This window comes from Caenorhabditis elegans, chromosome X, assembly GCF_000002985.6.
Source record: "Caenorhabditis elegans chromosome X".
NCBI classification, from domain to species: domain Eukaryota; kingdom Metazoa; phylum Nematoda; class Chromadorea; order Rhabditida; family Rhabditidae; genus Caenorhabditis; species Caenorhabditis elegans.
In genome coordinates, this window is record NC_003284.9 from 17,543,348 (window position 1) to 17,567,494 (window position 24,147).

Below are 24,147 nucleotides of genomic sequence, written 5' to 3' on the forward strand. Positions count from 1 at the left end.
CGGACTCGTTTTCAACTCTGCAACGCCGTAGGCGACCGATATTGATGAATATAAACATCCTAATCTTATTCACCATAAAAATTTGTTTATGATTCCATTTTGAAGTTTTAAAATATCTCCATCCACATTGCTTCAGACCGATCGAAGTTCCAAGAGCTGATTTGTGGCGGCGAAGTGGTAGGTGTTTTTTGGCGCTTTCCAGATTTTTTGTAGATTTTGACAGTTACCTAGGCTGTTGAGTAGTGTAAAGAATACGGTACTTGTATATTATATCCCCTCATTTTTTGAAACTAAATTTTTTAAATATAAACGTATGGAGTTTTTGTATGATTAAGCTTAGGAAATAACTATTTCTAAGCCTAACGAGGGAAAAATGGTCATCGCGTTTGATTAAAATGGATCAATAAAGGGAGTTTGATTCATTTAAAAAATTAGGGGTATAATACGCAAATACCAAGAATACTCTTTATGTTGAAATAGTCGGTTTGCAAAATTTAGTATATTGGTAATGTGGAACACATGTGGTGGTTAAAGTAAATAGAAGTTAAAATGGATAGTTCAGATTTTGTACGTTTCGCTCAACATGGTTGTTATGAAAATAAGATATGTTTTGATAATAGTGGCATTCTATTTCACCAAATGTTGCTTGAAAAAATTATGCCTTTTGCAAACATTCGTTCGGCAGAAGCTGGAGTCGAGTGGAAGAGAATATATTTTCAGCTGCTAAAATGTATAAAAACTGAGCAAATATTAAATCTGACGTCCTCCAGAATAGAAAAACCCTCAAAAATACAGTTTGCCAAAGGATTGGCTGTTAGGACTCCATAATTCAACACATATATACGTTTTTGTGTTTAAAAAAAGCAATTACTGTTAGTTATCCATTATATACAAATGTAAAGATTGAAAACGTGTCAATCGCATGAAAATAGCCAGCGAATGAGCCCAACGCTAGTCCGAACAATTGTGACTTCCACTGTATTAAAAAATAATTAAAATTAAAAAAAATAAGCATCTCTCTGGATGTTTCAAAATTACAAAGTTTAATTTCAGTTCGATATTTTCTTTATTTGAAAAGATACCTAAGTATTAGGTTCCAAAAAATTCACCCGCCTCCCTTCAAAATAGGCGAGCGGTGACTGCCCTTACCACCCTTTTTCATTTTTTATTGCGAAGGGAGAATAACAATCCTGCGCGAAGAGGGAATGTTTAGTCCAGGTGCAGTGTATCAGCACACATGGAATAGTAATTAAGAGACATGCTTGAAAACGTGGTGAAAAGAACCGCACAGTTCCTCACTGGGTTGCACTATCGAACATCAAAATTCTGGAGAGAGGAGTTTTTTTGAATATCTGAAAAAGTCAAATTTCATGTGACAGTTTTTATACTTTGACAATATTTCATATGAAAAATTGCACAATCAATTATGAGGTCGAACAAAATTTCAATTTCAATGTAAAGAAGGCACATTCCAAAATGGGAGCGGAAGTGTACATGTTTAATAGTTTTAAAGCACCGGGGAAATTGACGCAATTGGGAAAACACTGGATTATTTTAATAACTGATACGGAGGTTTTGAAACTCAAACAAAAGATTTTGAAGACAAAAAAAAACAAATCAACATTTCAATTGAAAGTTTTTTTCAAACACCGTATGTTTTGTAACAAGTTAGTAGTAAAACATGATACAAATTTTTAGAAGGGACATTTCGAAAATGGACTTTGAAGCACCAGGACCAGGGATAGCTTCACCCGTGACCCGTTTCACCGTTTCACTCGTTTTTAGTTGTTTTCACGGGTGACGGGTGGCTCGCTCACCTGTTTTTCATTTGTTTTTCATCCGTTTTTGGGAATTTTCACTGGTGACGGGTGACCCGCTCACCCGTTTTTTTTTAATTTTACGGGTGAAATCCATCCTTGACCAGGACTATATTGACAATTGGAACACAATTTTAATGACCGGAATCTTGAAATTAGTATTTATAACACACAAAATTGGAAAATAAAACGGAACATTCAAAATGGTTATTGAATATTTTTCAGATATTCAAAAAAACTCCTCTCTCCAGAGTTTTGATGTTCGATAGTGCAACCCAGTGAGGAACTGTGCGGTTCTTTTCACCACAGTGAGCAAATGCTTCCGTTCATTTTTTTTCCTTTTTTTTTAAAGTTCTTGCTCGCCATTTCTCAATATTTCTATAATGAATTGTTGTCGAAACGTCGAATTTAATCATATTTTGGTTTGCAGCCCGCCCCTGTTAAAAAGTAACAATGATGTTTTCTTCAAAGTTACACGTTTTCAAGCATGTCTCTTAATTACTATTTCATGTGTGCTGATACACTGCACCTGGACTAAACATTCCCTCTTCGCGCAGGATTGTTATTCTCCCTTCGCAATAAAAATGAAAAAGGGTGGTAAGGGCAGTCACCGCTCGCCTATTTTGAAGGGAGGCGGGTGGATTTTTTGGAACCTAATACTTAAATATCTTTTCAAATAAAGAAAATATCGAACTGAAATTAAACTTTGTAATTTTGAAACAGCCAGAGAGATGCTTATTTTTTTAATTTTAATTATTTTTAATACAGTGTCAGTCACAATTGTTCGGACTAGTGTTGGGCTCATTCGCTGGCTGTTTTCATGCGATTGACACGTTTTCAATCTTTACATTTGTATATAGTGGATAACTAACAGTAATTGCTTTTTAAACACAAAAACGTATATATGTGTTGAACTATGGAATCCTAACAGCCAATCCTTTGGCAAACTGTATTTTTGAGGGTTTTTCTATTCTGGAGGACTTCAGACTTAATATTTGCTCAGTTTTTATACATTTTAGCAGCTGAAAATATATTCTCTTCCACTCGACTCCCGCTTCTGCCGAACGAATGTTTGCCAAAGGCATAATTTTTTCAAGCAACATTTGGTGAAATAGAATGCCACTATTATCAAAACATATTTTATTTTCATAACAACCATGTTGAGCGAAACGTACACAGCGATCCAGCATTTCAGCATTATTCTTCAACCTAAATGGTTATGCCAGTTTGACTAATCTTTCCGTTGCTACCTTAGAAATGTTACTTGCCTTATGAACTTTTGGATAGAATTAATGAATAGATAGTGTGGATATCATCTTTCTATTCAAAGATCTTGCGCGAAACACAATCCAAATGCTTTTTTTAACTTTTCAAGTACGTTTGCAGTTAACTGAGTTTTAGAGTTGTTCTTCTTACAATATATCGATTTTCTTATCCAGTTGTTTTCATACTCTTGTTCCTTTGAAGTTATGTGGTATTTTTTATTTAACTAGCAAATGCACCATTTTGCGGTGTTTGCTTTAAAAATACAGAGCTCTGAGTCAAAAAAAAAGATTTCATTTCAAAACCAGACTTTGAATATCCGTTCGTTATGAGGTTATTCAAGTAGTGTCGTGAAATTAAAAAGTGTATTTCAATACACGTTTTGCCTTATTCAAGTAACATCAAAAACATGTATTTCAATACAGTTTGTGACGTAATTTCGCGACATTTCTCGACATTTCTCGTCATTATTCGACAGCCAAAAAGCGAGCAATTGAGTGGAATTTAATTTTTCAAAATTAAATTTTAAACCTATACAGAAACTCTGGTGACAATGTTGGTAATACTTTCGATAACTTTCTTATTGTTAGGTTCTATTTCTGAATCAGTAAAGTACTTTGAACTTAATTCATCCAGGGCAAAATAATCCGTCATTTGTATAACACCCATTAAATCATAATAAAAAATTACGCGAAATTACGTCACAAACTGTATTGAAATACATGTTTTTGAAGTTACTTGAATAAGGTAAAATGTGTATTGAAATACTTTTTTTAATTTCACGACACTACTTGAATAACCCCATTATCTTCTCACGATAGTCAGCAGTTTAAGTGATATCTTTGATCAAAACTCTATTGCAAACTTTCTGCTTGATGTTAGTGATTTATGAACATTGAGTGTGCAAACTTTTTTTTTCGTGCAATGTAGCCGCGATGCATTCTGATTGTTCAATTTTTAAACTATTATATGTGAAATATTTATCTTTTAACGTAATCCTTTAATCCTTAATTATGCATTTACCTAGTTTTATTTTTATAAGGAGATTAGCATTTTTGCAACTGTTTGAAATATTTTTAACATGAATTTATCTCGTGACAAAGACATTAACAATATGAAAATATAATTCAAGAAAAGAACTTCATATTTAAGATGGTGAAAAAACAATTTGATAAGAAAATACCATTTGTACGATTGGCATTGTTTGGTGAAACTCCACAAGAAGACAGATCTGAGGGAATACCGTTTCAAAAACAAAACAAAAATGTGAACATAACGAGAAAACTGGAGAAAATTGTATAGATCAGTGGGGTTAAAATTATTGCTATAATTCAAACCGGTAAAAAAAGAAATGAAATTATATTCCGTCGGTCACAGTACGCTCTGTATTCAGCCAATAATATCGATATCTTCCTCTTCATTAGTTTGCTCTTTCATGTGGGCTTCTGGTGTTTGAACTGGCGTCGGTGGGAGCATAGCTTGAAGTTTCGCGATAAAATGGAGCTGTGCAACCTGATTGAAGAATGCCAACGTGTTTGAAAGAAGGAAAGGGCTGGGAGAAGCGACGGATTGTTCTGGAGAAATACATTTAGTTGGTTCTAGATACACTTGGTACATCGGTGAGTTTTCCTTTTCTATTGCTTCTGATTGTTCTGGCATTTGACAGATGTATTCGAGAATTATTTGCAAAACTGTTACGCGTTCCAATTTGTTCCTAAAAACACGGCAGGAATGATATTTATGCAAATTAACAAAATTATTACCTTTGCTCAGTATTGCCAAGTCGGTTTTTGTGAACGAAATTTCCAAGTTCGGTGTAACAGATATCTTGCTTACTTCTTCTGATTTGTTCTCTTTTTGTCTTCACTTTCTGCTTCTCCTCTTTTGTATTTCCCTCAGCTTTAGGGATATCAACGGTTGAGTTGAATTTTGTTTCCAAATCAACTCCAGAAACCCGTTCAAACACACGGAATAGAATAGTTTCGTGTCTGAAAATCAATATTACACAACTGTTCATGTTTTTTAGAGTATGAAACTTACGAAATCTTCTCATTGCTGTCAGAAGGATTTTGCACAATTGTTTTGAGATTTTCCAGTAATTCATTGATTTCATCTCTTCTTTTCCGTTCGGAAACTGATTTTCGAGTTTGGTTGTATGGAACTGAATGGACACTGGCTTTTGGAAATGTTGCTTGATGTACTTTTGGCATCTGAAAAATTTTAAAGTAATCAAAACATACGAGGAAATAAACAAAAAACACATAGCAAAATTGTAAACTAAAAAAGAAATATTACAGAACTTTGTTTGAAAACTAATTTCAAGACAGTATTTGTAATGTAGAAACTATGAGATCTGTGAGTGTACAAAAATTAAACATTAAAAATTAATGATGACAGTGAATAGAATTGGAGTATACTTTTGAAACAAAATACCGTCCAAGTATACTAATAAGTATACTACTAACGGAGCACCACGTTTCATGTACATAAAACTAAATCTCTCGTAAAAAAGCTGGCATTGTGGTTAATTAAATATATACTTTTATTACGGAAGACATTTCTAAATTATAATTTTTTAACAGTCAAATTTAGACTCGAGTTCTATGCATTTTATAAGATTAACGGTAGATTCTTGGCATTCTACTCCAAACACAAAAAACAATCAAGATCAGGTTACTCTCGAATAAAAAGTTGTTAAAAAACGAGTGTGGCAAAAAATATAAGCATAAAAAGTTACAAAAAAGTTACTGTAACCGAAACAAGTTTAATAAATTTTGAGATTCTTTGCAGTCTAGTAGTAAATATTTTTTACAGTTTATCTGCATCTAAAAGTTTAGTGTTTTCAAACGAGTTTTTTTTAAATTTTTTTAATTTTGAACCATAATCTTAAACTTATGGAAACAGTGGCAAATTGTGGAAAAAGTTGTTTCTACTCTATAACAAAATTCCAAAATAGCACAAACGAAAGTTCTGCCAGCTAGAGTGAAAGAAGATAGCCATTAAAACTCTGGAGAACTTAAATTGAAAATCAACCTAATATTTTAAAAGTGAATAAAACTGAAAAGGGAAAGTGAAAAATTACAATTTGGGAAAAAAAACCTCAAACACAAGAAAACTCAACTATTTCTTGGAATGAATGAAAACTGAATGAATACCTTTTTGTGATCCTATGCCACGCTTAATAGGCGGAGTTAAATAGACGCGAGCCTTGTCATGGGAATCTTCATATTTTCAGGGAACCTCTAAATTCCCATGGTCCTATGCGGTTCTCAGGCGTGTACACCTCCACATTCTCCATGCGGGCCATTGCATTCTCCATGCGGGCCATGCGGGCCAAAAACAATTTTATTGATTGGGCAGACTTTGTGAGAAACTGTCTTATAACGATAAAGAAGAACCAATTATTGATTGGTGGAATAGTGACAGGTTGAATCAACATTTGATAAAGTTCTAAAACTTGAATATTGATCTGGAAAAAGTATATTGGTAAATTTTTCAATGAATATTTTAACTTGTTACGAGATTCTTAAAGTTGCTCCAAAATACGATTTTTGTACATTTCAAAGCATTTTCAAGGGTGACGTTTGCACGAAATGGACTGGAGCACTGTTTTTTGACTACCAATTTCAAAATGTGTCATTTGAAAAAAAAACACCTTTTAAATAATTGAAAATTCTGAAAAATTTGCACAACTGTTCAAAATGTTACTTACACCTTGTCACCCTTGAAAATGCTTTGAAATGTACAAAAATCGTATATTTAGGTTGATTTGCAATTTAAGTTCTATATTAGGTTATATATATTAGGTTGATTTGCAATTTAAGTTCTCCGGAGTTTTAATGGCCATCTTCTTTCACTCTAGCTGGCAGAACTTTCGTTTGTGCTATTTTGGAATTTTGTTATAGAGTAGAAACAACTTTTTCCACAATTTGCCACTGTTTCCATAAGTTTAAGATTATGGTTCAAAATTAAAAAAATTAAAAAAAAACTCGTTTGAAAACACTAAACTTTTAGATGCAGATAAACTGTAAAAAATATTTACTACTAGACTGCAAAGAATCTCAAAATTTATTAAACTTGTTTCGGTTACAGTAACTTTTTTGTAACTTTTTATGCTTATATTTTTTGCCACACTCGTTTTTTAACAACTTTTTATTCGAGAGTAACCTGATCTTGATTGTTTTTTGTGTTTGGAGTAGAATGCCAAGAATCTACCGTTAATCTTATAAAATGCATAGAACTCGAGTCTAAATTTGACTGTTAAAAAATTATAATTTAGAAATGTCTTCCGTAATAAAAGTATATATTTAATTAACCACAATGCCAGCTTTTTTACGAGAGATTTAGTTTTATGTACATGAAACGTGGTGCTCCGTTAGTAGTATACTTATTAGTATACTTGGACGGTATTTTGTTTCAAAAGTATACTCCAATTCTATTCACTGTCATCATTAATTTTTAATGTTTAATTTTTGTACACTCACAGATCTCATAGTTTCTACATTACAAATACTGTCTTAAAATTAGTTTTCAAACAAAGTTCTGTAATATTTCTTTTTTAGTTTACAATTTTGCTATGTGTTTTTTGTTTATTTCCTCATATGTTTTGATTACTTTAAAATTTTTCAGATGCCAAAAGTACATCAAGCAACATTTCCAAAAGCCAGTGTCCATTCAGTTCCATACAACCAAACTCGAAAATCAGTTTCCGAACGGAAAAGAAGAGATGAAATCAATGAATTACTGGAAAATCTCAAAACAATTGTGCAAAATCCTTCTGACAGCAATGAGAAGATTTCGTAAGTTTCATACTCTAAAAAACATGAACAGTTGTGTAATATTGATTTTCAGACACGAAACTATTCTATTCCGTGTGTTTGAACGGGTTTCTGGAGTTGATTTGGAAACAAAATTCAACTCAACCGTTGATATCCCTAAAGCTGAGGGAAATACAAAAGAGGAGAAGCAGAAAGTGAAGACAAAAAGAGAACAAATCAGAAGAAGTAAGCAAGATATCTGTTACACCGAACTTGGAAATTTCGTTCACAAAAACCGACTTGGCAATACTGAGCAAAGGTAATAATTTTGTTAATTTGCATAAATATCATTCCTGCCGTGTTTTTAGGAACAAATTGGAACGCGTAACAGTTTTGCAAATAATTCTCGAATACATCTGTCAAATGCCAGAACAATCAGAAGCAATAGAAAAGGAAAACTCACCGATGTACCCAGTGTATCTAGAACCAACTAAATGTATTTCTCCAGAACAATCCGTCGCTTCTCCCAGCCCGTTCCTTTTTTCAAACACGTTGGCATTCTTCAATCAGGTTGCACAGCTCCATTTTATCGCGAAACTTCAAGCTATGCTCCCACCGACGCCAGTTCAAACACCAGAAGCCCACATGAAAGAGCAAACTAATGAAGAGGAAGATATCGATATTATTGGCTGAATACAGAGCGTACTGTGACCGACAGAATATAATTTCATTTCTTTTTTTACCGGTTTGAATTATAGCAATAATTTTAACCCCACTGATCTATACAATTTTCTCCAGTTTTCTCGTTATGTTCACATTTTTGTTTTGTTTTTGAAACGGTATTCCCTCAGATCTGTCTTCTTGTGGAGTTTCACCAAACAATGCCAATCGTACAAATGGTATTTTCTTATCAAATTGTTTTTTCACCATCTTAAATATGAAGTTCTTTTCTTGAATTATATTTTCATATTGTTAATGTCTTTGTCACGAGATAAATTCATGTTAAAAATATTTCAAACAGTTGCAAAAATGCTAATCTCCTTATAAAAATAAAACTAGGTAAATGCATAATTAAGGATTAAAGGATTACGTTAAAAGATAAATATTTCACATATAATAGTTTAAAAATTGAACAATCAGAATGCATCGCGGCTACATTGCACGAAAAAAAAGTTTGCACACTCAATGTTCATAAATCACTAACATCAAGCAGAAAGTTTGCAATAGAGTTTTGATCAAAGATATCACTTAAACTGCTGACTATCGTGAGAAGATAATGGGGTTATTCAAGTAGTGTCGTGAAATTAAAAAAAAGTATTTCAATACACATTTTACCTTATTCAAGTAACTTCAAAAACATGTATTTCAATACAGTTTGTGACGTAATTTCGCGTAATTTTTTATTATGATTTAATGGGTGTTATACAAATGACGGATTATTTTGCCCTGGATGAATTAAGTTCAAAGTACTTTACTGATTCAGAAATAGAACCTAACAATAAGAAAGTTATCGAAAGTATTACCAACATTGTCACCAGAGTTTCTGTATAGGCTTAAAATTTAATTTTGAAAAATTAAATTTCAGGTTTCTACAAATAAAAGTTATTGTAGTGGAAAATGGATGGTTTGATGATGCAATCAAATTCGTCGTCGTTGTCGTCGGTGTTAAAATGCACAATCTTCTTGTTTGCAACCAAAGAACTAGTACATCACAAATATTTGTAAGAACGAAAATCTCAGAAAACTACACCATATTTTCAATAACGTCGTGAACAAACTATACACAAATTTGCATTTTTCATATTGAATATCGCAACTCCTTCCGGCTTACGTCTCTTTGTCAAAACTCTTATCGGAATGCGGAGGAACACGTAAAAACAAAATGATAAGCGTTCCAACAATTATAAACTTGTTTTATTGCTGAGCGGAAAACTTCAAATCCCACTACTTTTTAACATCGTTTAGAAATCAAATTGAAACGTTTCCTATACTCTCTTGAGAAATTAAAGGATTAAAGGACGATCCGTTCTTCAAGTGCTATGCACTGCGGATCTGGGATTCAGGTACACTGCCTGGTGGTGATCCCTCTGGGCTGTAATTTAAGCCACGTCCTAGCCGGGGACTGTGGCCGATAATCCAGTCGTGGATTGCTCCGCTTCCCAATAGAGGCTGGGTGAACCTAGGGGAACTTATTTGGAGACCTAATACCTAGCAGTTCTTCGAATATTTCAACCATGCGTTTCTTTGCATTTGCAGTTTTTATTGTTTCTAGCATTCTACTTGTAGAGGTATGTCTAGAATTGCTTGGATCACAATTTTAATCTCTCTTGCACATCAGGCATCATCCATTTGCCAAAAACGTCAATCATGTGGGTGTGCTCCTAGAGTTCAACCAAGCTGCTCGTGCCAACAAACCACTTATTCTCAACCACAACAGTTTAGTTGTTCCTGTCAAAACACTGCTCCAGTTCAAAAATCATGCTCATGTTCCTAACCAGCTCAGCAACAAATTTACCAAGTGCAAACTTCTCAGTGTGCTCCAGCGTGTCAGCAGTCTTGCCAAAATCAATGTAAATCTGCTCCATTTGTTAATCAATGCCAATCCTCATGCCAGCAAAATTGTCAGACTTCTTCCTGTAGTGCTTCAGCTACGTTGGCTCCAGTTCAACATGTACCACAATGCCAACAGCAGTGTGCTCCTCAATGCCAACAGCCAGCAGCTCCACAGTGCCAACAGTGTCAGAATACTTGCCAACAATCTGCTCCAGTTTGCCAGCAACAGTGCGCCCCGCAATGTCAGCAACAATTCGCCCCAGCCTGTCAACAATGCCAGAATTCGTGCCAACAAACTCAACAGTGCCAGCAGCAATGCACTCCGCAGTGCCAACAACCATCCACACCACAGTGCCAACAATGCCAATCAGCCTGCCAAGCTCCAGCCACTGCTGCTCCACAAATTGTGGAAGCTTCAGTCTCTCAATCTTGAAGCTTCAGTCTCTCAATCTTGAAGCTTCAGTCTCTCAATCTTGAAGCTTCAGTCTCTCAATCTGCTCAATGTGAGCCACAATGTCAGCAATCATGCCAACAGCAATGTGTACAGCAACAACAATCAATGCAACAATGTGCATCAGCTTGCACCAAATCGTGCTCTCAATCGTGCTCTCAGCCAGCTCAAATGCCATGCCAGACCCAAACATTAAACTCCTGCTCCTGTCAGCAAAACTATTCCCCATATGGAAATGGACAATGTTGCAAAAGAAAGTAGACATCAAATTGATAATTTTGACACTTGTTTCTGTATATATGAAACACCATTAACCCTTTTTATGTGCCAAGAAACAATAAATACATTATCAACAGAACTTGAAAAGCTTATGGGTATTTCAGAGACCATTAAAAACTAAAATACAGACAGGATTTCCAAAAATAACGTTCTGAAAACTGATAATAACCACTTGATACTTAATTCATATTCTTCCAAATTCTGAAGATTGCAATAAATAAAATCGGAAATTTATTTTTATAAAATTTCCTTTCAGTTTATCTCTTGTTCCTGACTGTTTTAGGTAAACTTTTTTAAAAATCTAAAATTAAAACAATGTTCCAATTGTTTCTTCAAATATCTATTTGCCATTGAAGCGTTCTGAGAATTTTTGAAAGTCACATTATCAAATATCACATTTTTGGGTAATTTTGGGTTTGTGAAACTAGAAAGTTGCAGGCTACTTCTCATTTAAAAATTGCATCAATGCCCATTGTATAAGTCTTTCAAAAATTCATTGTAGGATACAGTTAAAAATGAGACATTTGCAAGTACATATACATATAATAAATAACAATAATACACGGTAAGTAAAAATCTGTTGTAGAAATGAAAAGTGAACATTTTGGTATCACCGTCAATTGCTGAAAGAGTGAGGACACAGCGCATAAAATGGAAAGAATACGTATTAGTATTGTGCATAGAGGGAGTTGAAATTAGAGTATGACTAGTTGCTGATTAAAAATTAGGTGAGGGATGGGGAGGAGGTTGAAAACTGTGAAAGGGAAAAAATTACAGGAAAATAAAAAACAGGAACATAATAAAAAGTTTGAAAAATCTATTAACAGCTTAATGTAAAGCAATGGAGACAAGGTGCAAATGTACTGTACTCATTACATTTTTCAAAAAGTCCACTTGCACCAAAAAAAGCTCATAAGACAAAACCCGAAGATATAAAACTTTGAAAAAAGCATCACAAAACTATCTAATTTTTCTGTTTAGAACTATTGGAACTTCCATTCATCGGCCATGGCTTCTGGTCCGTCATGTCCATTTGGCTGACGTAGTCATTTGCAGTGTAGATGGTGCCAAGGCGCTTTATTCTCTCCTCTTCAGTTTCTTCTTTCCAGCCTTTCTTATTTCTGGACATTCGACTGGATCGACCCATCTCTGCTTCGTCTTCACTGCAGCTTTTTGTGCGATCTCGGCGTTTCTGAGAAAAATTATTATGCTTTCGCTTCCACGGTTAATTTGCGATGATCCCTCAGCAGAATGAACCCATTGCGATCGAGGAAAAATTTATTAAGATTCCAGTTAGTAACCAATATTTTATATACATATTTATTATTTATTCCAAGACAGCCCTGTGGTTGGAATTACTAAAATAAATAACTGTATCAAGACAGTGAGCACTTAACCAAAAAACACGGCATACTGGTTTACAATTTACAGGATGACCCATAATTATGGGCCACCCTGTACATAAAACATAAAATATAAAAAATATTTAAAATTATTTTTAAGGCTGGTAAAAAACAAGCAGCCCACGGCAAACTTTTCACGATTACACTATTCATGAACGATACATTTTTTATGCTATTGAGACTATTGTATTTGTGGTATTTTGGATAGCCGAACATTTTCTCATCCCCGATTTTCACACTAACGTACAACATTTGTAGAAATTTTAAACATTCAAAAACACCTGCTCACCTCAGAACTACTCTCCACACCTTCCCGGTCACTATCGGCCCTGCAATCATGCACATAGCTGGAGCTCATTGGATCTTCTGTTACTCCCTGTCCACTTCGATATCGTCTTCCAGAAATGATCACGTCTACACTTGGACCACCTCCCTCATAGTTTCGATCAACTCTCCGAATCGGTACTTCGTGGACGGCACGACTAGGTGAGGTTCCCCAAGAGTCCATGCTCCGGCTCATTGCATCAGACGCTGTGGCGTGAGGGATGGGGACCCCAGTGCTGAAAATCACAGTTTTGTGCCGTTCTTTAATATCTGCTCTGTTAGAATACTTTTAAAATTTAAATACTTTCTAAAAACTTTTGAACGAATGAAATAAGAAAATTCAGCATTTTTCGTTACAAATTTTCAAATTCAAAAGTTCACGGTAATGGACAATTTTTGATTTTAAAAAAAGTCGTAAAATTTGAATTTTGACACATTCAAGCTGAAAAAAAAATCATTCAATGTTCAACCTTCATGTTCCACTCCAAGTTCTAAGCCAAAGCTACAAACTTCTGTGAAGGATATCCAACCGTTACAATTTTTAGTTTGAGATGACCAACGTTTTTATGGCAATTTTTTAAATGCCTTAATTTTAGCATCATTTTGGAAAAAAAAACCTACGCAAAAGTCGACCTCTTTTCTACAATTGTCTCCTTTTCCTCAACAGTCCTTTTCCCTAACAGTGTCTCCATACTTCTGAACGACGATGTCGGTCGATTGGTCGTTGGCAAGGTATACGCATCATTGGCTAAAATTTTCATGTGTATTTCCTTTTCAAAATGCAATTTAAACTAACCATCAATAGAATAGGTCACTCGTTGAGGCGCCATTGAGGATGAGGAAGCATGCGAGATGGAGAACACGTGTGGCTGAAGGTCGTCTCCTGGAGGACGCGGTGGAACCGGAGAGCATCGAAGATCCGGTGGTGGCGGAATGGCAACACCGGATCCGTTAGTTTCAATGTAAGAGACAGGACGACTACGTCCAGGAATTGGAGAAGTTGGTGGTGGTGGAGCATCGTGAATTGAGCTTGTGGAAATGTTCGCAAGTGGGGCTCTCTGCGTGTCAATGGAAATTGGATTTCTAGCATTGTTGGGTAGGCTTCCGTTGGCGATCTAGAAAAATTATAAAGAGGTTTTTAAACCTGAGGTATGTTTTCATTCAGATGTTTTGAAGTTTTGAGAAAAAATGGGAGCTACTAGAATACTTGCATTGTCTTTTTGAGAATTTTAAGTTTAAACCTGTGATTTTAATGATAGATACTAAATAAAGTTATAGAATATAAAAAAACAACTCTCTGAACGGATTTCGTTCTTATAACAGGAGTGTTTCAACATGTTCTGTTTTCCAAAGGTCTACCAGTTCCTCGATTGAGATGGGCCGATTATGTTTACTGATCGCTCATCACAATGTAACAGTGTCAGTATTTTGGCAGTTTTCGATCCATTTTTAAATAGTAATATAAAAATTAATTAATAATTAAATAGTAATACCTCATAGTAATATACTGACACGATGGTTCTCGGCATGACACGGCTGATTTCTCTTCTTGTATATTATAAATTTAAAAAAAGTAAAAAAAGTATATCTCACCGTTTCATATTCATTTCCAATCGTCGAATAATAATGTTCCCTTCTCGGCTGATCAAGTTGTCCCTGTTGCCGCAAGCGTTCTCGAACCACATCGGCGTTTTCTCTACAACAAAAACCGTGTAACAGTTGTTAATTTTACTATGCGCAGCAAATGAACCATGACAAGTTTGTGAACCACAGGAAAAAGCCAACGCACAGAAGATAAATCTAAAATGTGTAAAATTCAACTCAATATTGTCAAAAACACTGTTCTTTTTTTGGAAATTGTTAGTTATCGGTCCCAAAAAAGAGGGAAAAGTTGAGTATTAAAACTGGAAAAATTGCTTTATTTTTTAATATTCATACTACTGAACTTTTGCAACATTAAGCAATATGCGCATTGTGCCAATTTCTCGATCGAGATGGGCCGACTATGTTCCCTGAAAAACACTGCCAAGTAGCAGTGTTTTTGACAGTTTTTGGGCCGTTTTTTAAACATTCCTCACCTCATGGTAATATACCGGTACGATGGTTCCCGGCTTGACACGGCTGACTGCTCATCAAATGGCACCGGCGGTGGGATTGGATCCACAATTGGGTAGGTCGGGAGAATAGGCTCTGGTCTGTTGGACGGACCAGGCTGTGAGTCATCGCCATAGTGGGAAACGTTACGGCGAATCTGAATTATAGAGTTGTGATAGATGACTGTGAGAATTGGTGAACCATCAGTTAGTTGTCCGATATCTAAGATCTGGAACAACATTTCATCAAAACAAGACTAATTTTTAAATACAATAATTTAGAACCATTTTAGTTGAAATAACAAAGTTAATTTCCCTGCTTATATTCAAGCTTCGTACTGTAAATTATTCTCAAAATCTTGTGTTGAATTCTTGATATCATTATTTTTGCAGGGTTCTTAGGGTACTTGTGTATTATTTCCCGTCATTTTTTAAAATTAATAAACTTCCATTTATTTATCCATTTTAATAAAACGTGATGTCCATTTTCCATTTTTGGGCTTAGTAATGGATATTTCCTAAGCCTAAAAATACAAAAAACTCCACACGTTTTTATTTAAAAATTTATTTTAAAAAATGAGGGGCAGTAATACACAAATACCGTTCTCAGTTTACAGTATTTTTGCATTGCATAACATCTAGCCATTATTTTCGTTGTTTGATATGACAATCAGTAAATGTTTAACTTATTCAATATGAAACAAAATTGAAATATGTTGTCAGTTTGCAAAATTATTGTTATACTTGTGATTATTGTGATTATATGTCCTGCATCTCACCTTGGAGTACAACAAATCCAGCTCTCTCTCAGTCTTCTCAATTTTTGCTTTCTTCTTATCCTCTCCTGTCTTGGGCTGCACATTCAAGTTGACTTTTGCATAACCTGGATCATACGCACTGCTGTTATCACCATCATTCTCATTTGTATTTCTTCCACGTTCCGATGTTATAGAACTGTAAATTAGTTTTTTTAATTGTAGACCGGAAATGCAAACAAAAACCTGTACGGATCTTCAGAGTTGGGTGCATAAATCTGAGAAGCACTCTGATAGACAGTCTCGTCTGGTCGAGTTCGATTTTGTGGGCGGCCAGAGAAAATTGGGTAATCGTATTTGCGATCACGGTTTGCAGAAGTTCCTTGCACTTCACCGACCTAAAAAATTGCAGAGATATACAATTAGAAGCGTGTTGTGAATATTTTTGGCTATAGAATAGAAATTTCAATGGTTCAAAAAGATGTAGTTGTTTCCTTTTTGAAATATCAATTAGGAACAAACCTCCGTGAAGTTTTTTTTTATTTCCAGTTAAACAATATCAATTAAAAAGGTTAATGAGCCAAATTTAATATGTTTCCAGAGGGGTGCCATAAGAATTGATTTCGATGTTTTACGTTAAATATTAACATCTGAAAATATATGCGACGACGTTCAAACCTTATTATTGTTCTTTTCATAAATAATATAAAATTTGTTCTAAATTCTGAATTACATAAAACGCGGAAATTTCGGGTCAATTTTTTTGTTCTATGGGTATTTCAACTGCAATCACAAAAAAACTCACTTTGGAATAAAGCGGGTCGACAAATGAATCGGTTTCAGCGTCGATGCATTCATACATGGGATTCACAGTTTCATCAACAAATCGGATATCGTCCACTTCTCCAGCGGTCACCCCTCCTTGCTTGCTTTTTTTGTCGATTGCCGTATACAAGTCAGCCGGCAATTTGGGAAGCGCTCGTCCTGGCGCCGATTGTCGATTGAAGGTCAACATATTCTGCAGCTGAAATCACGCCAATTATGATTGAGATTTATCGCATGTACTTACCATATTGGTGACCGGCTGCGAATGCCTTTCATGAGCAGCCTTGGCGGGGTTCGGTCGAAAATTGATGTTGTTGATGGCGGCTGGTTTGGATGCCGGATTTGGTGGGTTGCCCGTGACAGCCACGACGCCATAGACTGTTTCATCTTGTTTATCCCTGAAAGATATAGAAAGTTATTCAAAAGTTGAATTGAAGAAGTTGTTGAAGTTGAAGACGTTATATGCAACTTATACTCAGTGCGGCATGGTTTTGGTAACATAAGCATAAGCATAAGCATCTTCAGCATAAGCATAAGCATCTTCAGTACCACAACATACAATTTTGTTTCAGATTTCGGTAGTCAATTAAGAAAACGATTTAAAAAGAATGAAATATTAATTATTCGTGTTTTTGACCCAAAATCTGTGTATTCTACTCGTTGTAGAAACTCTAAGGTTAGTCCAAACTTTCAGGCGTTCCTCGTACAATATGATTTTTTTAACAGCTTACACCAAACTGTCTTGAACTGTAAATGTATTCCATTTTTCAATATTCTACATTGCAATTAATTTTCAAAAAATATAGAAAAAAGAGTGATTGGAAGATACATTTTGGCGTGATTAGATAGAAATTGGAAAGTATTTTTAAAAAATGCATAAAAGTTGTCAACTGTCGAAAAAACTGTTTCGAAAATATTAAAGTTGTTTAACAACTTTAATTCAATTTTCGAGCTTTTATTAAAATCGTAATCTAACATCACAAAACCAAATAAATCAGCACATTTTTTTACATTTTGATATTGAATTTCAATAAAAAATAGTGTAATTGCCAAAAATGATTGCGTTCCAAAATTTGAGCAAGCACGCTCCACTGGACTGTATTGTTTTTTTTTTGATATTTGTGATGGTTGTTGATTCGCCAACTTATTTTTGTTTTTTTGATTTAGAAATTACAAATTTGATTGGTTTTTGATATCAAACATTGATAGGAAAGATTGAAATTTGGTTTTTTTTTCGAAAAAGGCAACAAATAGTTTTGGAGATGAAGAATTAAAACAGAAAAACTCTTCACATTTTTGAACTTGAAAAATTACGTTTACATCATTTTGAATCTTATTTTAGACTTTTGATGTTTTTCAAACAATTATTTCAGAGCAAAACTTGAAAACCAAACTTTCAAAGGTAAAATACCTCACCTATTACTCTTATCATTCCCGCAACACGTACACAACGTGAACACCGAGACCATCACGACGAACACGGCAATAGTGAGCAGAAACTCGATTGGATCGATTGCAGAGACGGCCGACAGTGACGTGTTGATGTCAGCTAAAGGCATTTCTGCCACACTTTTTCTCGCTACTTTTTCGCGGCTCCAGAATTTTTGATTCTAAAGAGATAAAAATAATTTTTGTAATTTCGGAAAGAGCTGTGTGAGGAGGCGAGAAAAGTGTAAAGTCGTTAACTTGACGGAACATTTGTTGGGAGGAGATGCGGAAATAATAGCGTTGAACTCTATTTGTGGTGCACTAAACGGATTCGGGCCGGCACTTCTCGTGAAAAAAGTTTTGTAGATTTTCAAAATAGAAACTGCGATTTTAAACAAAGGGGGAGGAGTACAGTTGAAATATAGAAAAAGAGGCTATCTGAAAACATTTAGATGTCTGAGATTTTTTTTGTTGTCTTTTTGATTAAAAAACGGTCTTATTGGGTATTTATTCAGAAACCATCAGTTCATGAGAATGCCTACTTTCTGGCGCGAAACGAGCGGCAGCTTATTCAATAATACATAATGTATAAGTTCCAAAGAAAGTGCGATTATGGATTTCCAATGTTTAATTCAAATATATTTCAAAAATAGTATATATTACATGTGAAAAGTTAGCAACAAAAAAATTCCAGTTCGAAATCGGCCTATATTCAGTTAAACCAAAATTTGAAGAAAACTAAAAAAAATTGTAATGATTATTACAAATTTTTAAACTATTTTGAAATAGGTTAAAAAAGGAGTTTCTTTTCAAATTTCGTTTGTTTCAAATAGTAATAAAAATATATATATATATAAATATGTGTGCAAAAGTAAAGTTTATATTCTGAGGAATTCTCTTACAATTGATTTAAAAAGTCAAAAATACAACAAAAAAAGCCTAAAATAACCCGTGGGAAAAACGAACAGAGAAAAGCCTTAAAAAGATGAGAGGGGACAAACTTTAATGAGTGTGAACGGGAGGAAAAGAGAGAAGAAAATAAATAGAGAAAAAGAACGGCAAGACGCAGATAACGTAAGAGCGGAGAGCGGAGGCTGTACGCTGGCTGCGCACGTCAGCCCCCTAACACACTTTGAGAGGGCCGATTGTTGGCTGTTTGCCAAGTGGATGACCATTCTTTTTCTACCAAGAGAGGCCTTTGCATAATGTGACGGTTTTGGGAAGGGGATTGACCTTTATCTACGGGTTTTTGTGAATCGGCAGAAGGAAATTTGAGAAATGGTTTTGAATTGTTTTTCGTCTTTTAGTGGTTATCACAGGAAGACTAAAATTTTGATCAGAGCATGCAACTGCAAAATCTTTTAAAAAAACTTCTATGGCTTTAAAGGGAGGCGATTTTATGCGGAATGGTCTTGTCGCGCGTTTAGTCATCATTTTCAGCAGTTTCTGTGTGAAGTTCGCGTGAATCACGCGTAGATCACAGTTTATTTTTTTCTTAAATCGTATTTATGTTGCTTTTTATGGTGATCTACAAATTCATTTTGATCTACACAAGTTTTACTCAAAAAACTGCTAAAATGATGACTGAACGCGTGGCAAGACCATTCCGCATAAATGCGCATCATTTTAAAGTCGTAGAAGTGGAAAAACAGATGCACTGTAATTTCCGGTCAGTGTTTTGGCAAATTGCCAACATTTTGAAAAATATGAGCTTTTGAGGAAATCCAAAGCAATGCCGCATGTTCCGACCTTCCACATGTTTCAATACAAATAAATAAAACAAAGCTAAAGTATAAAAATGTAGAAAAACAATTTTTTGACGACTTCCAAAAATATGAGTGGCAAAAACTGAGTAATTGTCACTTTTTGAGAGTAAATAACAAATTTTCAAAAATTGTTGAAAAGTTTTATTATGATGTTTGGTCATTTTGGAATCAAAGGAGTGGTTTTTAACAACATCCCTATCGAAAATGGTGTAAAGAACAGATAAACTGAAGTACCATCTAAAACTAAAGTAGCATCCTGTTTGCAGGTTGGAAAATCATAAATCAACTAAAAGAACTTGAACATTTCATTTTATCAAACAGCATTAAGTGAGTTTGAGAATTCTGATGCAAATATACAATATGATCAGCGAAAAACATAATTCGAAATTACTTTTGTTTAATTTTAAAAAAACAACTTTAATTTACTGAAAACAACTAATCAAACCGAAAGTGAAAACAAAAGTACAGTTTTTCTACTATCCTCACCTTTCTTACCTTCCCCTCTAACAGTCTAACGACCTTCTGTCTTGTCAATGCGTCGACGGAAATGAGCACTTGGATGTATTGGTGTATGTGTCTCCGCCTGTCGTGTCACTTGTAATTGATAGATGATTCAATTGATGGGGGAAATTAGTGGGATACAAAGTGAATTGCCAAAAATAGTGTTTAGAAATCTGTAAAACTGATGAATTGGTGAAACATTTGGAAAATGTCGAATTGATTATTGACGCAAACTTTTGCAAAGTTTTAGCCCTGAAACGTGCATAAAAGGCCTTTGTTGATAGTTCACAATACTGAAAAGGAGCAATCGAAACACACATTAATTTTTAAATCTTCGACAAAAAGCCTTTCAAATAAATTGCAGTTTAGTGAAACCATGAAATAAAGTGAGATGTATTGGAAAAAAAATTGAAACTTACGGGAGATGAACATAGCTCAAAGTTTAACTTTGAAATTTTGGAGAAGCAATAAACGGACTTGGCAGGAACCAAATAAATACGATTTCAACATTGAGACTAAATAAGCTCAATATAAGCCTTTATTTAATTTTTGGAGTACCTCTACAATAAATGAGCCAAAATAGATCTTGAACCGTTGTAATACTGCATTTTCTCTATTAGTATTGCAAGTAATACAATTTTTCGGACACCTTTGCGACACAATACTTATAAAGACTGTAAGACTACTGGATACTACAATACGGATTTTTGATTGCACATTTTGAAATTGAGAGCATTACTCCTATTTTGAGATTATGAAAATTGTGAAATATTGGTACAGAAATACATTTTAACTCAACATTTTTTTGTAATTAATTGAAAAGTAATTGAAAATTGCAAAAAAAAGCAATTGTTTTCTAATTGAGTGACTTTCTAGGAAACCTAAACACTTACTCTAAGAAAGCTTCAAAAATATTAAAATTATCTGCTTTTAACTTATTTACGTTGCACATTCTCCGGCGGCACGGAACACAAGATTCGGCAGACAAAGTGTCCGGTTTTCATCATGGAGTTCACGGATAATCGTTGGTGCAAACATTAACTACCACTTACTTTTGGCGCGTCCTAGAACATGCTTATAGTCAGCGACAATTTGGCAGTACGTCATGAAAGTTTGAAAAGGAGTGTGAAGTACACAGGAAACGCTTTACAATTAGCTTCAAATGCTTTGAAAAATGGAAACGTCGATGGGAGGGGAGACAAAACGTTTGAAGTGCTCTTGGCTTATTTTTGAGATTCTTAAGACTTTTGAATAAGGACAGGAGGAAACCAAATCTTAACGCATGAAAGTTTTTGTAAGTAGTACAACTATTTAAAATAGTTTTTCCATGTAAACATTTTTTTGAAAAATATTCTTGGAAAACTCTGTAAATTTTTTCAAAGGATCATATCTGCAAAATTAGAACGTTGAACATTTTCTGTAGAAGTTTTCAATATTCAAAATAATGCAACAGAATTATACCCAGACATGTGTCGATATCTCGCGAGTCCTCTGTTGGCAATTTAATGAAACTCCTGGTAACTTTAAGAAAAACGTGTAGTCATGAAACAGTTTGCATATTTCTATTATTTTGATGTCAATTACTTTGTTTTTAAAGGTGGAGCATCGTCAGTGGGAAAATTGCTTCAAAACATGCCTATGATACCACAATGACCAAATATCATAGTATAAAAATTTGAAGTGCTCTTGGCTTATTTTTGAGATTCTTAAGACTTTTGAAAATTTTTCCTAAATTTTATATGATTTTTTGAGTTGAAAAAAATCATATACATTTTATTGGAAATTTAGTGAAAAATTCAAGATGAATGCAAATTGTTCACTAAAAATAAGTGAAAAACAGAGAACGAACGTTTTCCAACGACATTGAGCCTGAAATGTTCGATTGGACAAATTTACGCCATCATCTCCGCTTTTTAAAGAATTGACGTTTATCTTGAATTTTTCACTGAATTTCCAGAACTTTTCACTGAATTTCCAATTTTTTTTAAATGGAAAAAATGCGTAATAATTTGTTAATTCAATGTTTTTTCTAGTTTTATTGTATTTGTTTATATTGTACAATAAAAAATATAAAAAATCACTAGAAATCCTTCCGATCAAATTTTGTGTAGGTCGAAAGTAGGAAAACACAAAGCTGCAATATTTAATTTTGAAGATAATTTCGCTCTGTAATGAGCTGAGCGGAAGCGAAGACAGATCACAAGAAAACGTTAGGAAAAAAGGTAAGAAACCGAGTTGGTCAACGCGGTGACAGTTTAGTTTTGAGTGACGTGTAAACATCTCTAATAAGAAAAGTCAGGACTTTTAGAGGGGGACTGGGGATACTAAAGAAATCGCCGAACGTGTCTGTGTGCCCCTCTTTGATCTCACAAAGATGAATAGACAGAGAGTATCGTCGCGAAAAGGGTTGTTTCCTTTGACACACACACATATATACCGGCGCAAACACACAAAAATGAAACCAACTGTCATTTTTGTGAAGCGGCTAGCTCAGCTTTATGGTGTTCGAAAGGGTGTTGAACGGTTGCTCTTTTCTTATGTTTTCTTTTTTAGAATTGAATTTTATGATTGAATACTAAATTGGTAATGAGGTATACATTCACTTGCAGCACCAAACTTAAACATTAGAAAAAATTGAAGTGCATTTTTGATTGCTCATAGGATCCAATTCTAAAATATTTTTAGTTATGGAAGCCGCATTAGACTTATAGTCAGGCTTAGACTAGGGCTTATGCTTTGGATCAGGCTGAGATCTGGGCTGATGGTTTGGATCTGGCTTGGGCTCTGGATAAGTCTTCAGGCCTGAGGTCAAAGTTTCAGCCCCTGAAGCTTCTCAGTTGCATAACTGATTTCTTATCTGACTTTTAATTTGAAAATTTATCAAGGTTTCTGTAATACACATTGCTAATTGTTTGATACCAAATAGAAGAAAACCGTATTGTCAAAACCGCGCAATTTTACAAATATTTGGAAATCAACTTTTTATTTTTATTCGAGACGTTTAATTTTCCCGTAACTGTAAAATGATTTTTGTTAGCATTTTCTGTTGCACTCCAAAAGTTTTTTAAAACTAGAAAAGCACCTATTAACAGATTCACTTTGCTTTATTGTGAGAAAATGTAGAAAAAGGTCAGGATGATGAGCACAAAGATGAGTAATAGGTGACTCTCACGGGCTGCTGGTGTCTCGTTGCAAAAGTCGATGTTCTTGCAGAAGCAATTGGAGTGAGTGCCCAGGGAGTTTGTGACAACTTTGCAGGCTGAAGAAGCAAAATATTTGGAGTTTTAGTGAAATAAATAATGGAGTATCTGTCAATTTTATTAGAACTCTAGATAATATTTCTTCTAGTTTTTTAAAAATTTTTAATAAACCTCAAAGTTTCATAGCTCCCAATTTTACTTAATCTTCGAACAAAATCTTACTAGCTCCAGCTGTATCAATTGGCGGGTTGTCCATGCATCCGTGGTAGATTCCGTTTGACAAGGCGTCCGGTCCTTTGGTGCAGTACATCCCTTTGCAGTACAAGCTGGCATTACAGAACTCGGTCGCATCGTCCACTCCAAGTGGAGTCACACAGTCATAGCACTTGATTTGTACTTGTTGGTACGTACCTGTAAGGAATATCTGTTTTGATTGGTGAAATGACTGCACCACTTTGAAAAAAGTTTGTCAATTTTTTTATCGTATTTTTCAAAGTACTCTAACTTAAGTAATCATCTAAATAATCAAATAATAAATAACATGTGCCAAAATGTCAGGTTTCAAGAAATTCAATATTAGTAAGTGTGATTTATAAAAAAAATGTTCCGAATCGGTGCAGAATCGTCTATTAATTTATTTAATTCAAAAAAATAAACGTACCAATGATTGTTAAGGAGACCAGTACACTTTTCAAGAGGCCACGAAAGCGGCTCATTTCCACTAGGACTACA

At 34.5% G+C, this 24,147-nt stretch overlaps 4 protein-coding genes, 2 non-coding genes and 1 pseudogene across 7 annotated transcripts; 3 read left to right on the plus strand and 4 right to left on the minus strand.

The window, feature by feature from the left end:
- Window positions 1-4,144: 4,144 nt before the first annotated feature.
- hlh-29 (BHLH domain-containing protein) lies at window positions 4,145-5,292 on the minus strand. Its single transcript, NM_078436.2, has 3 exons — window positions 5,121-5,292; window positions 4,844-5,068; window positions 4,145-4,794 (listed from the first exon to the last, which is right to left on the minus strand). The coding sequence occupies exons 1-3, from the start codon at window positions 5,288-5,290 to the stop codon at window positions 4,470-4,472; spliced, it is 720 nt and encodes a 239-aa protein (NP_510837.1). The 5' UTR covers window positions 5,291-5,292; the 3' UTR covers window positions 4,145-4,469.
- A 2,415-nt stretch (window positions 5,293-7,707) lies between these two features.
- hlh-28 (BHLH domain-containing protein) lies at window positions 7,708-8,855 on the plus strand. The gene is made up of 3 exons (NM_078437.3): window positions 7,708-7,879; window positions 7,932-8,156; window positions 8,206-8,855. The coding sequence occupies exons 1-3, from the start codon at window positions 7,710-7,712 to the stop codon at window positions 8,528-8,530; spliced, it is 720 nt and encodes a 239-aa protein (NP_510838.2). The 5' UTR covers window positions 7,708-7,709; the 3' UTR covers window positions 8,531-8,855.
- Window positions 8,856-10,071: 1,216 nt separating this feature from the next.
- Window positions 10,072-11,102, plus strand: abu-3 (annotated as a pseudogene). Its single transcript has 2 exons — window positions 10,072-10,125; window positions 10,176-11,102. Coding segments are annotated over exons 1-2 (981 nt in total).
- A 495-nt stretch (window positions 11,103-11,597) lies between these two features.
- Window positions 11,598-20,263, minus strand: F31A3.5 (Serine/arginine repetitive matrix protein 1). Its single transcript, NM_001375210.2, has 12 exons — window positions 20,201-20,263; window positions 17,937-18,130; window positions 16,765-16,918; window positions 16,501-16,719; window positions 15,942-16,093; window positions 15,720-15,894; window positions 14,926-15,098; window positions 14,441-14,543; window positions 13,644-13,962; window positions 13,469-13,595; window positions 12,813-13,083; window positions 11,598-12,312 (listed from the first exon to the last, which is right to left on the minus strand). Exons 2-12 carry the CDS (start codon window positions 18,077-18,079, stop codon window positions 12,085-12,087), a joined length of 2,064 nt encoding a protein of 687 aa, NP_001362015.1. The 5' UTR covers window positions 18,080-18,130; window positions 20,201-20,263; the 3' UTR covers window positions 11,598-12,084.
- Window positions 20,264-22,463: 2,200 nt separating this feature from the next.
- F39B3.6 lies at window positions 22,464-22,675 on the plus strand. The gene has a single exon (NR_072965.1). It is a non-coding gene; the product is annotated as an Unclassified non-coding RNA F39B3.6 (non-coding RNA).
- On the minus strand, window positions 22,480-22,619 carry F39B3.5. Its single transcript, NR_072966.1, has one exon. It is a non-coding gene; the product is annotated as an Unclassified non-coding RNA F39B3.5 (non-coding RNA).
- A 625-nt stretch (window positions 22,676-23,300) lies between the features above and the next one.
- F39B3.7 (Activin_recp domain-containing protein) lies at window positions 23,301-24,131 on the minus strand (the record flags this gene model as incomplete). The annotated part of the gene is made up of 3 exons (NM_001368567.2): window positions 23,301-23,474; window positions 23,638-23,826; window positions 24,077-24,131. The coding sequence occupies 3 exons, from the start codon at window positions 24,129-24,131 to the stop codon at window positions 23,320-23,322; spliced, it is 399 nt and encodes a 132-aa protein (NP_001355542.1). The 3' UTR covers window positions 23,301-23,319.
- Between the last annotated feature and the right edge of the window lie 16 nt (window positions 24,132-24,147).

What these genes read in the sequence shown, in the direction of transcription:
- hlh-29 (NM_078436.2), bottom strand. Translation starts at nt 5,290, where the DNA reads ATGCCAAAAGTACATCAAGCAACATTTCCAAAAGCCAGTGTCCATTCA. An exon ending in GACAGCAATGAGAAGATTTC is followed by an intron (nt 5,069 to 5,120) that starts GTAAGTTTCATA and finishes ATTGATTTTCAG; the next exon opens with ACACGAAACTATTCTATTCC. An exon ending in CTTGGCAATACTGAGCAAAG is followed by an intron (nt 4,795 to 4,843) that starts GTAATAATTTTG and finishes CCGTGTTTTTAG; the next exon opens with GAACAAATTGGAACGCGTAA.
- hlh-28 (NM_078437.3), top strand. Translation starts at nt 7,710, where the DNA reads ATGCCAAAAGTACATCAAGCAACATTTCCAAAAGCCAGTGTCCATTCA. An exon ending in GACAGCAATGAGAAGATTTC is followed by an intron (nt 7,880 to 7,931) that starts GTAAGTTTCATA and finishes ATTGATTTTCAG; the next exon opens with ACACGAAACTATTCTATTCC. An exon ending in CTTGGCAATACTGAGCAAAG is followed by an intron (nt 8,157 to 8,205) that starts GTAATAATTTTG and finishes CCGTGTTTTTAG; the next exon opens with GAACAAATTGGAACGCGTAA.
- F31A3.5 (NM_001375210.2), bottom strand. Translation starts at nt 18,079, where the DNA reads ATGCCTTTAGCTGACATCAACACGTCACTGTCGGCCGTCTCTGCAATC. An exon ending in CGCAGCCGGTCACCAATATG is followed by an intron (nt 16,720 to 16,764) that starts GTAAGTACATGC and finishes GCGTGATTTCAG; the next exon opens with CTGCAGAATATGTTGACCTT. An exon ending in GAAAAGAGGTCGACTTTTGC is followed by an intron (nt 13,084 to 13,468) that starts GTAGGTTTTTTT and finishes TGTGATTTTCAG; the next exon opens with CACTGGGGTCCCCATCCCTC.